The sequence below is a fragment of the Microtus ochrogaster genome, linkage group LG3 (assembly GCF_000317375.1).
Source record: "Microtus ochrogaster isolate Prairie Vole_2 linkage group LG3, MicOch1.0, whole genome shotgun sequence".
NCBI classification, from domain to species: Eukaryota; Metazoa; Chordata; class Mammalia; order Rodentia; family Cricetidae; genus Microtus; species Microtus ochrogaster.
Window position 1 is genome coordinate 5,380,685 of NC_022029.1, and position 15,758 is coordinate 5,396,442.

Sequence of the window (15,758 nt, forward strand, 5' to 3'; positions counted from 1 at the left end):
TTTTACTTTTTTTCCAATTTTTTTTTTTTTTTTTTGTAACTTTCAGATTTTCTTTCTTGTAACCATGGGCACATCGTATTTTTAAATTCCCCTTCTGATGTTTTAGCTTGCTTGACACAAATTAGTAACACGTGGCCTTTTTAAGGATGTTTTGGAAGCCAGTAAAAGAGTTGAAGTCAATGTATCAGTATGCGTGCGTGCGCGTGCATGTTGTCCATGCGTGTGGAAGCATATCTGCGATGCTGCGTGTTCTGTGTTCCATATTTCAATGGTTTCCTAGAAAGGCCTGCGGTATCCCAGCATCCCGTGCTGTGTAAGTGAAGTGTGTGCCGAGTTTCACATACCCTCAACGAAATGTTTTCACAAATATAGACAGCTAATGGATCTTATTAATCTCTTAAGGTATTTTGTTTGCTTGTTTAAATTAAAGCACCTTGTGGAGGCAATTTAACAGGATCTTCAGGCTTTATCCTTTCGCCAAACTTCCCTCATCCGTATCCGCACAGCAGGGATTGTGACTGGACGATCAGCGTCAATGCTGACTACGTTATCTCCCTGGCCTTCATCAGGTGAGTTCCCCCACCGCTCCACGTGTAAAATCTCTCGGGGTTAGTTTGCACTGGCATTTGTACTCAGTAAGGTTTTATTTACTTTAAAAAATTAATGCCAACACTAATACTTTACAGTGGGTGATTTAAAAGTCTTTTTTTAGAGATCAGCAGTTCTGCAAGGTAGAGGTTAAAATTCTCAGGGGATTTCCAGTTCAGCAGAAGGTGGGAAAGGTCCAGAAGACTGACGAATCACAAACTTTGACTTCTATTTTTTTTTTCTTTCTCTCTGTATTTATCACCACTGATTCCACCAATCAGTTTTTTTTATACTAAAGGATTAAGACGTTGGGGATTCCATATCTTTTGTCTCGTATTTTCTGCACCAACATTCCCTTTCTGCCATGTGTGTTACCATATTTGGAAGAATTTGTCTTCCAAATCACTTTCCTTGTGGGTGTCTCATTAAGTCCAGGAGATGAGAGAAAGATCCTTACTGGATCTTTCAGCAGAACTTGCTAGATTCCCGAGGTTTTACATGGGAATGCTCCCAAATTCACATTATTTTGTCATAGCGCTGGGGAGACATTGCACACAGCAATTAACAGAGTTGGAGCTCTAGATGGGACTCGAGACTTGCCACTGTCGTTTCTGTTTTATTTGTGAAAACAATTTTTTCCTCATGATATTTTATGGCAGAATGTGACCTCTTTAGATTTAAGATTTCAGTGAGGGGTTGAGGGTGGCTGGAAGTTTAAGACCCAGACAGCAACTGACTAGATGGATAGAACTATGGGTTCAGTCGCTAGAAACTCAAAGCAGAGCAAAGTGAAAATATTTCAGTGGGACTGTTGGATTTGCACTGTTTAAAGTGTCCAAGTTCATTCTAATCTAAGATTTTGTTCATGTTCACAAACACTGATGTAACAACCCAAGATTGATCGAAGTAGCACAGCTGTTCTTTTTACCTCCAGTCATTTAAAGAGGCTTAGGATTTGTGTAAAATATAAAGCTCAAACATAGAAGATTCTCTAACATATTGAAGCCAAATTTTAAAAATCTCATTTAAAATCATGAAAAATCGCAAGATATAGACATTATATTGTTATAATTCATACATAGTATTAACAAATGATGATGGTTGATGCCCAAACAATGGCAATGAAATTGTTGGTTATTTCAGGCCATTATTGCAAGGACTTCCTTGGCAAATGAGATTATTATCCCCATTTTTTGCTACTGGAGAAATTGCATTTTAAGACCACAGAAATTATCAAGATGTTTGATATCGAGCTTTGTTTCATAAATTGATTTAGCTAATAACATGGGAATAAACGGCTATACTGCAGGAAATATAGAAGAGAAATTTGATTTCCAACTCTGTCATTCATTATGTGACATTAAGGAAATCTTGGACTTTTAATGGTTTCTGTATATTCACTGGATCTAAGGATTGCCATGACCATATTAATTTTGTGAGAGTGCCGGATTGGTACAGTGTACCATCCTTCCAGTGTTTGTGCAAAAAGAATGTGAGAAGAGCCTCAGATTTCCCACAGATTTTTTTCACTTTCATTTTTAAAAAAAATCTAAAAATCAATACATTAACTATTCACTTAAGGCAAACAGAAATTCAATAAAATATCCAGTATTCAACTTTAAAGTGACTATTTTTAGTGCTCCAAGCACAGGAACTACTGCCATGTCCTTTGTAAACCATTTGCTTCCATAGTCCTCTGGCTGTACAATAGACAAAGTGGTTGTCATTAACATCAAAGTTTCACAAAGGAAGAGAAAATTCACAAAGCTGTGGTCCATAGGGGCCAATAAAATCGAACCTATGGCGACTTCTGCTATTAGATACCAATAATTACCAAAGTTCCTGCTTCTGAGCCATTGACAAGGCTTAAGATTAACTCATTGAACTTGGCAAGCTGCTGAAGGAATTGATGTTTTCTTCATTTTCTCATGCTCCACATAACCTTATACAGGGGAAGGCTAGGAGGCTCTGAGCAACCCTCTACCTCCTTAGTCATTTGTGCACAAATCATCTGGCCAGTACTGGAAACCATTAAGGGCAAAAACAGTAGCAGAAACTTGACCTTGTTGGTTTCTGTATATTTGTAGTATCTTAAATACAAATATCATCAAGTTATAGCAGATGATATCTTGATACAGATAAGCTTTTCTGATTTCATTTGCAATCATACTAACTGACCTTTCCTAGTAGCCTAAAAAGTCTTTTACTTCAATTGTTTCTGAATCATATGATACTAACAATAGCTAGATTATCAATAGATTACCTGGTTCCTAAATATTGGAAACCATGAACATTATAAAATAATTCTTATGCCTTGTCAGGTAAAAGGAGTTTTTTTATGGAAAATATTTCAATCCTGTGAGTTTGAACCAGCTACATTGTAAAAATCTTTTACCATTATCTAATTTTAAAAGGAAAAAATATACCTATACTGATTCATATCAATAATGCTACCTAATACAGCACATGGTGTGTTACTGAATAATTGTAAAACAATTTTTACATTCATCTGTTTAATCTGGTACTGGATACATTTTAAAGTGCTTGTATTTTCACAACTAACAGTGAAAAGGGTTACACCTTTATCCTATAAAATACATGGTAAAATTAAAAAGCATATGTATCACTTTATAGATGACAAAGTAACTTACAAGAGAATACCTAGGTTAGAAAGTGAAGAAATAAAACTCAAATACATGACTTAGTCCTAAAGTTCTGGGCTTTCTTCAAGTAACCCACAAGAGCTATTTAAATAACGAGACAAGTTCTCATTCCGACTTGTGTCCAGTAGGTTTTGTTGCCAGGCAAGTTTTTATGTCCGATTTAGTTCACAGGATCAATCGTTCCTTGACCCTGCATCTAGCTTTGCAAATACCCTTTTAGTAACATGCCACTTTCTCTCTCAGTTTTAGCATAGAACCAAACTATGACTTCCTCTATATATATGATGGACCAGACAGTAACAGCCCACTGATTGGAAGTTTTCAAGACAGCAAGTTACCAGAACGAATAGAAAGCAGCTCAAATACCATGCACTTGGCTTTTCGGAGCGATGGATCTGTCAGTTACACTGGATTTCATTTAGAATACAAAGGTATGTGTGCACATTCAGCTTTAACATCCATATTAAACTGGGATTATGTTTACATGACAATAATTTAGTGCTGACTGTTGTTTGTTTTAGTGGCACAGGCTTTTGACATGTGGGATGTGTGCAGTTAAATCTCACAAAAGAGCTCACTGTGAAGTTTCCCATCAAGAAAATGAAATTACCGTTTCTCTAATTATTTACTCAACAGTATGTTGCTGACAACCACACTACTAATTAGTATACTGCAGTAGAACTAACCCCCACAATATTAAAAAAACTTACTTCATTGGGGTACTAAAGTTTCATTAAAATACTTTAATTCACAGATTTCCTTCAGTGATAGAAGATGAAAAATAGAATTATGTTTCAAATAATGCTTAGTATTTTAAATATTTTTATATTTATAAGAGAGTGGACAAAAAGCAGTGATAACTATGTCTCAGACATGTTTATTTTAACTTTTATAATTATTTTAGAGTGCCCATGGATACTTTATTGATAATGCCTTTTGAATCATAGACAATTTCATAAGTTAATGATTAATTGCATTTATTTTAAATTTGACTGAAGGTTCTATGGTGATATGCAAAATATTCATCAGTAAGGCTATAGGATAGGATCATTTCAGGTTCCCTATCTTCAGCTGCCCCAGGAACTAACTGGGGACCTCTCCTTAGGCACCTGGAAGCCCCTCTAGGTCCAAGTCTCTACCCAACCCTACGATGGCTCCCTTAATTAAGATATGTGCTTCCCTGCTCCCCTATCCTACCTTCCTGTATCCCAATCATCCCGTTGCCCCAAGTTCTCCCCATCCAACCCTTCTCACTTTTTTCTCCCCATCTCCCCTTACCCCCCTCCCACCCCACCCTTAAGATCCCGATTTTTTGCCTGGCAATCTTGTCTATTTCCCCTACCCAGGAGGATAGCTATATGTTTTTCTTTGGGTTCACCTTCTTATTTAGCTTCTTTAGGATATCAAAATATAGACTCACTGACCTTTATTTGTGGCTAGAAACCAATTATGAGTGAGTACATCCCATGTTCATCTTTTTGGGTCTGTGTTACCTCACTCAGGATAGTATTTTCTAAATTTGACTGAAGAGATAAATTTATAGTGGGTTACCATTGGGTTAAATGTGTATCAAAATGCACATTTAAATTTAAATTTGTCTCCTCACATACTTAATTTTATTTTTTTAATTTTATGTGTTTGTGTATGTGTGTGTGTGTGTGTGTGTGTGTGTGTGTGTATGTGTGTAGAGGAGCATGCACTTATGTGATTGTGTACCAAGATCAGAAGAGAACACACTGTTTCCTGCTCTGTTGTTCCCCACACTTCACTCCCCTGTGGTAGGATCTGTCTCTAAACCTTCAACTCCTAATATTGGCTAGACTAATTTCTAGTCTTCCTAAATGATTTATCACTATCCTCTATACTCCTCACTAGGATGGTGAGTGTTCAGAACCACGTTTGGTTTTTATCTTTATTTGCATCCTATGAATGTAAACCAGGTCTCTGTACATCCATAGTAAGCACTCTTACACCCTGAGCTAGCTACCTATCCCCACTGACAATTTTTAATAACTGAAAATTATACATAAGAAAATATAATTTCAAAGAATCTACCCAGTGAATACTGTAAATATGGCATTATATTTCTTTACAGAAGATCCTTTATTCTTGTTTTTAAAAGTTAAATATTATATGCTCAATATTAATTCCTTTTCTTTTTGCTATCAGACCTTGGGTTATTCTCTTTAGAACTATCATAAAAATCACTACGATATCTGTTGCATTGGTATGTAAGTAAAAGGAATGTTCACAGGTCAGCAGGTAAAGACATCTCTGCTGTCATTATGGAAATGCCTATGAACCCCAATGATAAACGCTGAACATAACCATGGTGCAAATTTGATTTCAGTGGTAACCTGCAGCCTTCTGATTATCATACATTTTATGGGACAAAGTAATAAATGGCCTGCCTGCAGAGGAATGAACAGGCTTCTTGGCACAGACAGTGAGAATTTGGGCATCAACTCTTTGGGGAAATTTTTTGCAAGAGTTAGTTGGTCTGATCTGAAGATGATAGGTCATTTTCAGAAGTTGTGACTGTGAACTACATAACCAGTTGAATTTAGGAGAGCTGAGCTTAAATGAATGCCATATGACTGTCTCAACAGGGAAGACACTCTAGGGCTCAGCTAAATAGCTAAATAGGGAGAAAACCCAAATCAATGCTTGATATAGATTTCTGACATCCTCATTTTTGCTGTTCTTTATTTTATATCATTTCCCCCTTGCCTTTCCTCCCTCGATCAAACCCCCCCTATGCTCTAGCCCCCTGCTCTTTTCAGACTCACGGCCTCCTTTCATCCTTGCTTCTATTAATGACTATGTCCTCCTGAACCTGGATTCTGTGCTTAATTTTCTATTTTTGAAGGTTTGTACCTAGTTTTATGCTTTTTATTACGGTGATCTGAATTAAAAAAGGTCCCCATAGGCTCATGTATTTGAATGCTTAGTCACCAGGGAATGAACTTACTGAAAATGTTAGAAAGGTTTAAGAGGTGTGGCCTTGTTGCTGCCAACTAGTGCACTAGTGGTGAACTTGGGGACTTCAAAAGCACATTCCATGGCCAATGTCTTCTTCTCACTCTTGGTCTGACGATTGGATGTAGATCTAAGGCTACTGCTCTTGCACCATATGTATGACCAAGTTCCCACCGAGATTCCTGCCATAATGATAATGACCTAAACTTATGTCATTGTAAGCCAACCCCAAATTAAATGTTTTCTTCAATAAGAGTTGACTTGCTCATGGTGTCTCTTCACAGCAATAAAACAGTAACCAAGACATCTATCATATGTGCATACTTTAGCGTGTTTTCATATAACCATTTTATTTTCATCATTTCTATATTGTTTTTTCCTTATATAGTTCTGAGACTTCAATATTTGAGACAGATTTATTAATTTCTTCATTATATGCTTTAATATGGCTGTATCATAGCTATTTTCTATTTTTTTCTGATTCTAATTTTTACTGTTGGAAAAGAATTATGTCAAGAAGAACACTCTTTTATGGGTCTTTGTGAATTTATATGTGAGAATCTTATAGAGACATTTGTGTTTCTGGGAACAGGATTACTCAGTCAAAAGGTATAAAATTCTTCAATTTAGTTCCTTATTGCCAGGTTAATTAAAAATATTGAAAGTCTATTACCATTAATACTAAACATCAGATGGTAAGAGCTTTAAGATGTCAAAAATCACTTCTCTTATTAAATTTTAACATTCTTAGCCTCATGGTTATTAGGTCTTTGACATTTTATTATTTTTGCCTCAAGTAGTATTAAGTTGAATATATCTCTACTATTTTGCACACTGCCATCTTCTTGTTGCATCTGTGCATTCCTACAATCACAATTTTTTCTAATTCATTTATTTTATTTATTAGAAATATTTAATGTCATTAATAGACACAATTAAATCATTTCTGCTTTAATTACTATTTCAATTCCATATTTGGTCAACGGAGCATTTTGTTTTATTTTGCTATGATGCTGTACAAGCCTCTGAAAATCTGTATCACATTTAATTCTTCCCTTTCTTCATAATTTATATGTTTTGTGTCTTGCTGAAAATGTCCTTCTTAACTGGGTGGTGGTAGTGCACGCCTTTAATTCCAGCACTTGGGAGGCAGAATGAAATGGATCTCTCTGAGTTCAAGGACAACCTGGTCTACACAGCAAGTTCCAAGGCAGCAAGGGCTATGCAAATAAACCTTGTCTTGAGAAAAAAAGAAAGAAAATAAGTGAAAAATATTCGTTCTTATTACAATTTTTCATAAACATGTCTTCTTATATTTGTTCTAAAAATAGAGCTATATTTTCCATTCTTAAGTCATTAATTTATTATTAACTCAAGTGGAGTGTATTTTTTGTAAACCAGCACCCTAATTTGCAGTTTAACATGTAACTAATCAAACATTGTAGCACACTTCCTGACAGATAATGCTATTGCTGTCAACTATCTAGTCCCTGTGTCAACTTTTAACTCTCGAATCTATTCCACTGACGACTTTTTCATCCCCATATCAATATTTTTCAGAACAGTAATATATTTTAAAACAGCAGCGATAAAGTGTACACCACCTTCTGTAAATGGGACTTTTATTGGTGTATCCAAATACCAACAGATTTAGTAACTACGAGGAAACATTTATTTGGGATCATGGATTCACTGTTTTCATGTCCTATTCTACCGGCTACAGTTCAGTGGGGAGACAGGACCATACCCTTTGCCTAAGCCTTATGGTGGCTTAGAAGCAAAGAGAAAAGAATAAAGTTAGTGCAAGATAGTCTTGCAGGGCATGTGTCTTCCCATAACCTCCTCCTCCTGCTTGCCCTGCCTCCTAAGATTTCCAAAACCTACCAAAATATTTCCCTCATCTAGTGCCTAAAGCATTGAACCTGTAGAAGAAACTTTCTCTCTCTCTCTCTCTTTAAATTTTGTCCTTGATGCCTGTCACAACATTTTGAGCTTTGACTTCATATTTAGCATTAAGCTTCTTCTACATATTGCATTTGATTATTACCAGGTTGAATTAATAAATCATTTGGGAGTAAATTGATGTATGACATTTAATCTTCTCATGTATTAATACAGCTAGTCTCTCAATTTACTCTTGTTTTCATTAATGTCTTTCAGTAATGCTTTATAATTTTCTTTATAAATTCTTTCTCACTTTAATTAAAAAGACTTTACTTTGTTGGTAATAAGTAATGCCTCTATTATTAGATTGCTGTGGTAGTTCTTAGTAATGAAGGCAGAGTGATATTTAATAATTTTTTGTATATTTCTAGTTACTTAACCCTTTTATTGAGATAGTATTCCTGCTGTATTTTTGGAATTTCTGCATAAAGAGAGGTACTTTTGTGTCTTTCTATTCTGCTAACATTCCATTTCTATTCTTTGCATATTAAATTTCCTATATTAGAGTTTCCATACCATGTTAAATACCAGTAGTTCTGAAAACCAACATTGTATCCATGATGATATTTTAAAATAAACCTAAGTAAAACCTTCAAGTGTGATAGTTACTCTTAATTGGGAGCAATACCAAATAAGAGATATATTTTTAAAAGCCCGCATTGTATTCAGACTAACTATGAAGAAATATGAATTGAAAATCATTTGCTCTTTGACTGTTGTTTTTGGCAAAACAAATTAAATTGCCTAAAGTCATATGGCTGAGAAAAAAAATGTGATTCCACACTATCTCAAAAGTCCAGACTCTTATCTACTGCTACATTTAGATATTATTTGTCTTTTCTGTAATCTACAAACCACTTCCACATATACTAAAATGGAAAGAATCTGGAGTCCAAACCTTGTCCATTATATTCATTCCTCTTTATCGATTGGCTGTAACAGTCTATATATAGGGAAACTATGCAGTGACTATCTTTCTGTGAGCTACTTCATTCTGAACATCATAAAAGCATTGTTTGTTTTTACAAAATGATAATTAGAATAACGTAATAATAATATTCCTGGGAAGTAAGTAGCTTTAAAATATATTCCTCTTCTCTATATTGTCAATGAGAATTTAGCTTTGAGATAGTTCCTTGTACCTTCAAGGTGAACGGGTATGCATACATCTGCAAAGAGAGAAGGAAAGATAAAAGAACTAAATAAGGAGGAAGTGTCATTACTTTAGACCTGGTTCTAAGTTCTCCCTTGAGTTCCAATTTAGGAAACATTTCTGAAAACCCACAGGATGAAAGACAGGAATGGTACCCACCGAAATGCTCGCGGAAAGTGTGCTAATTGACTGCAGCATAGTCACTCTGAAAGCCAAGCATCACTTCCTCCCAGGTTTCTCTCATCTTATCTTGAAACCATTCTCCATTTAACCTTGCAGTTCTACATGAGGTAAAGCCTGTTGGCCGTATCTCAGATAAAGACAAATTCATGCCTACTTCTCGGCTAATTTTCATTCTGTAAGGGAAAAACTAAAATATCTACAACAAGCTGAGAAAAAAAAACTTTATTACCTAATATATCTTACATGGAAAATAGTAGGAGGAAAAACAACAGTTCCTATGATCTGTTCGTCAATTGGCATAACAGTAAGGCAAATACAATATATTATTCACAAAAATAAGTCTAAAGTTGATTGCTTCATAATTTGTGTTAGGTGATTTCAATTTTTCCAGATGTAAATGCTTTGGAATACTTGGTAATAAACAAGGGCAGTGATATTTAAAGGAATGTATTCACCAAGGATTTAAAAATGCATAAAAATTATTAGATAAGTGATTCCACTTCACACTGAAGCTAACAATAAAAAAATTTTGCACAAACAATATTATGTCAATATATTTCCTGAAAAGAGCAGGAATTTTGCATGATCTGGTTTTAGTGACATAGTGCGGTAACCACCATGTGGGATGTTTTCTGAAAACAGCATTTTTATGCATTTTACACTTAGAGAATGTGGTTGTTCCAGTACAACTCTCAGTGGTTGTTTTCAAGACTTCCTCAAATACCAGCATCCTTTGTTGCTAGCATCCCTTATAAACATGGTGTTTTATACACAACTCTTATGTACGTGTTCAATGCATAGAAAATGGAGATGTTGCTTTTTAAGATACTCTTGGAACTTTTACTTTGTCAGTTTGCATTTGATTTTTTTTTTCACTCCACTGTTAGGGGACCCGTGAATACAGCGTCCCTTGTGTCTGTTTCAGAGTGGACTTTCAAGCTGATGCTTGAGAAGGAATGTATGAATGAAGGTGTGCATGTGTGTGCATGTGCTTGTACTGAACTCAGGAAACGATCCTGTCCCTGAATCTGGGTTGCGTTTGGATGTAACCACACTGTGCATAGCACTCTATATTCTTTCCACATGATCTGCCGCGTTCTCTCTCTCTAAGCTTGCTGTATGTAGTTACTGATTGTCAGCAGATGAGCATACTATAAAATGTCTCAGAAAAGAATGTGTCAGTCCAATTAATATGATACTGGCACTGTTTTACAGCAAAACTCCGGGAATCCTGCTTTGATCCTGGCAATATAATGAATGGTACTAGACTTGGAATGGATTATAAATTGGGGTCAACCGTCACCTATTACTGTGATGCTGGCTATGTTCTCCAAGGGTATTCAACACTCACTTGCATCATGGGAGATGATGGAAGACCTGGATGGAATAGAGTTCTACCAAGTTGTCATGGTAAGCAATAGAACTTTTGATAACGTTTTATTATTCTACACAATATTCTATATTTTCAAACTTATTCCTTTAAAATACAACCTGAAAGTGTGGTATAGGCAATAAAATTTCATGAAGCATTGAAAAGTGGATTTAATAAAGAAATTCTTTGGAGGAGGCCGTATATTCTTAGCTGTCTCCATGAAAGTGAGGGAGGTTTAGCAAGAGAGCTATCTCAAAACACAGGCATTTGAGCATCTTTTGCTTACTTTCTATCTTCAGGACTAAGTTTGACACATTAGATGTCAAACTTAAATGTAATAATGTGGGTTATTTTGAGAACACTTAGCTGAAACCATGATACGAACAATATGCTTTTCCCTAAATATGGAGATGTCTAAATGGAGACACCATAATACAGTGCTTTAAAACCACGTGCTTGAGTACATGTATGAAAGGCTTGGAGAAACGAGTAAACAAAGGCTTTCAGTGCAGAAGAATAACATAGACATGCTAGCTAGTTGAATGACTTTAATGCACTGGACAAAGTGATACAGAGGCTACTAGAAAATGATGTCACCTGGGAAAGAGCTTCCAAGTGTGAGCACCACCAGTGCATCATAACATCAACCCACTTAGTCATAACCATCAATTTGCTAAAAGATACGGAATTGAATTAAATACAATTGAATTATAAATAGAAAAGAGAAAAAAATATTCTAAGGCACAGAACAGAGGAAGGGAAATTTTATGTTTGGCACGTTTTAGTTGTGCGTAAATGGTGCAAACACAATAGATATGTATATGCTCATGTGTATGAATACATGTATTATGTCATGAGCTGTGTGTGCACTGGACAATTCTGTAAAAGTAAATTGATCACTTTAGATTCTAGTTTAAAATAATTAGAAACCAAAAAATCTTTGATATGATAGTGAAACAAATGAATTGTCAGTGTCTAACATACATTCTAATTTTTCCTTATAAAATGTATTCATTTGACAATATTATTTATGCATGATTCTTTATTTACTTAAGCCATGTGACCACTTTAATCTGATATTTTCCTTCATCTAAAATTAGAATAAGTCAAATATTTGCTTATGCATTGATTTTTTTAAGAAATAAAAAGCCAAGTTCTGATATAAAGTTGTAATCCTAGAAATTATGAGGCTGGGGTAGGCTTTGTCTCAGTTCTCATTGAACCTATGTTACAAAGCAAAACCCTGTCTCAAACAAACAAACAAACCAACAAAAACATCTAGTGACTTACCTTAATTGTAGGTAGAACATTAGTAATATATAGGCAAGTGAATCCTCTGAAAGAAAATTATTTGGTTAAGTACATATTACCTAGTAAGTATATAATATGTATATACATGTTCAAGCGCAGAGCAGCCCTAGGTTAGAATCCTTTGTCAATACAACCTGGGGAAAAAGAACTTTGGATTAGTGTTTAATGATTCATTTGACTGCTAAGATCTAGTTAATAGACAACACACACACTAGGGGCCTCAGAAGGTGATTGACAGCTATTGAATATAAACACACAGAAGCCTTGATTTTTCAGCACTGCCCCAAAGAATCCAAGTATCTAAGACATATGCTTCACTTGGCATTATATGATGTCTTCAATTGAACAAATATCTATCCCACAATTCAATGTCATATATATGCAATTATCTATTCTAATATGTGAGTACTTATAATATTTCACTTACATTAAAAAAAATAGGAAGAGCCGGGCGGTGGTGGCACATGCCTTTAATCCCAGCACTCGGCAGGCAGAGGCAGGCAGATCTCTGTGAGTTCAAGACCAGCCTGGTCTACAGGAGCTAGTTCCAGTACAGGCTCCAAAACCACAGAGAAACCCTGTCAAAAAAAAAATAATAAAAAATAAAAAAAAAATAAAAAAATAGGAAGACATTTAATGGTGTCAACTTTCTTAAAATATAACAACTTAATATATAGTCCAAATGCAAAGTTTATTAATAACAGTCAAATCTTCTAAGTGGATTCTTTAAGCTGTAAAGAAAAAATAACTATGACCAATTTGTCATAACAACAACATTTAATACAGTTAGAGAAAACAAATCTGTTGTTTAGAACTAGATATATTTAATGTTAAGTAATATTTTTAAATGTAAGACTAGCTCTGTGCTCTGTGTCCTTGTTCAATATTTATATATTGTATATGATCATGAAATATACTGTATGTTTTATTCTACAGTATTATATGAAGTGGTTGAAAATTGAGCTACAAAACTCAGTTTATTTGCTATTGTGGTTTTACTATCTCTTATGGCTTTGGGGGAGCCTAGGCAGTTTGGATGCTCAACTTACTAAACCTGGATGGAGGTGGGCGGTCCTTGGACTTCCCACAGGTCAGGGAACCCTGATTGCTCTTCAAGCTGATGAGGGAGAGGGACTTGATCGGGGGGAGGGGGAGGGAAATGGGAGGCGGTGGCGGGGAGGAGGCAGAAATCCTTAATAAATAAATAAATTTAAAAAAAGATATGAAAATAAAAAAAATTTAAAAAGAAAAAAAAGAAATTTAAAATATTTTGGAGGATAAGCAGCAAAATAGAAAGCTACTTGTTTCCTTAACTGTAATTATATATAACATTGGCTGCCTTCCCATGGTAGTAACAACATTTAAAGGTCAATTATTTCCTAAGGCATGCGTAATAAGATCCAGCAAAATTCATTGTTCATGAAAAATATTTTAGGGTCAATTTCCTATTCATGGTTGCTGATACAAAATTACTTACATTTCATTCAATGGTTGTCTCCTATTTTCCATTTTAATCTCTCTTTATTTTTGGTCCATTGATACTGTATTTGTGAAAAAAAAAACCTTTCTCTGATTTTTACAAGACTTTTTTTTTTATTCAACCTGATGTAAAAACATATAACATCATCTGTTGTGCATCTCACTAGAAAGGCAGCTGTGTGGCACCAACACCCTTCTCTGGGTCTGAATTCTATTATCTCCAATTATTCTGGTGGTTGCTTCTGCATTTTATTAGGATGTCCATGTCTCTGTCCCTAATTTCAGCCAATAGAGAAGTAGGTGACTCTCCATCTGCAGCCTTTCATGCTAGGTTACACCCAATAGGAGTGTCTCAAAGACTTTAAGAACAAATTCAGGACATCTTGACTGATTGCTAAGCTGTGCTTTAATGGTCAAAAGTTGTAAGTTGTTAGACAATGATCCATAATGACAAAAATAAAGAAATACTTTGCGCATTCATTGGTGTTGGTGTGCTGTATGTTGAAACCAACTCCTCATACTGTCTTTTCCAACAGCCTAGTTATGGTCTATAAACTTTCAGATCACAACTCTATTTTGCTTCTTAATATTTTCTGAGATTTACCTTAGAAAAACATAAAGCGGATTGGAGTGCTGGCCTACGAATTCCTGCTTAATATATGACATTAATTTATATACATGATCTTAAAACAAGATACGTAGACAAGATCAGCAATTTACAAAGTTTTACTGTTTCAGAGAACAGGTTTTTTATCTCTGTTTAGGAGTAAGTATTCATTTTATATCTCAAAAATATGTTTTAAAGAGCTTCGTGTAGACACCTTGAGATTATCTTTGTCAGTGGTAGGTCCCACACAGTTGCAATCTGCTGTAATTTCTGCTCAGTAACGAGAAACCCTGCAGTTTGTCACCAGAGATTGCCGTATGTATCAAACGACAGCAGAACAGCAAGTTTATACCCCCCAATATTCTTGAATTTAACACATAATAAAAATAAATGTTCTTGGAAAATCTTTTTTATTTTTTGTACATTAAAAGACATCTGCTGAAATAAAATTTAGTTGTTAACAGACATATGGGATTAAAATAACAGGCATGTATAAATGTTATCCATAAATTTCACTCAATATTAAGAAAGGAAATTAAAAACAAATAGCAAAAGATTCCAGATATTTTTTTAGTTATTTATTTTACCTAATCATGTTGGCTTGATTTAGTTAATATGGCAATGCTACAAGCTGCAACACTATACAGTAACTGCTCAGCCATCTTTTCACAGGTGACTTATCAGAACCAAGGGATCTGGTAAAAGCTAAACCAAAAGGCAAGGCTTCATGGCATTATTGCTTTGTGAATAAGTGGCTGTTCTTTGCTGTAGATTTTTCGCTGTAGCTGAATTCCCTTTCTGTTACATATTTGGGATTAATTCCCATAGTTCAGAACTATTTAGTGAAAACAGTTTCCCACTGCCAGGCCTTGTTTCTCTCTCCTAGGTTAAATGCAGAGAAGCTTTATTGCAATTATCTTTATCAGCAGGCATTTGTTCAGAGTTTAGGGGTTCAGGCAGAGAACATTCCAGCTAAGGTATTCACAAATCTCCAAGGACATACATTTACTACCTGCCCAAGCTGTTGCTCTGGTTTAACCCCACAACATTCACGATCAGAATGGTTTACAACAGCGTAGCCCGGAACCAATAATTTAGAGGCCTGGGTCTCTTCTTCATTTCGAGCAGTAAGTCTAACTCCAGACCTAGGTCGGTAGAAACTACAGTGTCTGGTGTATGTGCTATCTGATTAAGAGCTGTCAGCTTCCCCTAGGTTGCTTAGTGACCTTGCAGCTTCTAAGCATACTGAGAGAAAAGAAGTGGGAGGCTGATTAAAATAGTCTGTGCACTATTCATAATTTTATGAAAAATAATTAGCTGTTTATTAGCCACCTAAAAATGAAGTGTAGCACACTAACCTTCCCCTCTAAAATTCCCTGATGTTTTATGTTTTAGTTTCTTTCTTAACTAGCTTTCTCCATTAAGGAGTTCACTGGACGTGTCCTAGCCAGTCCCAAATATAAGGAAAATATAAGGATA

General features: G+C 35.2%; 1 protein-coding gene across 2 annotated transcripts in view; it reads left to right on the top strand.

Moving 5' to 3' along the window:
- Csmd3 (CUB and Sushi multiple domains 3) overlaps positions 1-15,758 on the top strand; it is a 952,990-nt gene that overhangs the window by 721,283 nt on the left and 215,949 nt on the right. For both annotated transcript variants that reach the window (XM_026785886.1, XM_026785885.1), the window contains 3 exons: positions 431-569; positions 3,495-3,682; positions 10,726-10,920. In XM_026785886.1, coding sequence (XP_026641687.1) covers positions 431-569; positions 3,495-3,682; positions 10,726-10,920 — 522 coding nt within the window. The remainder of the gene's footprint in view (positions 1-430; positions 570-3,494; positions 3,683-10,725; positions 10,921-15,758) is intronic.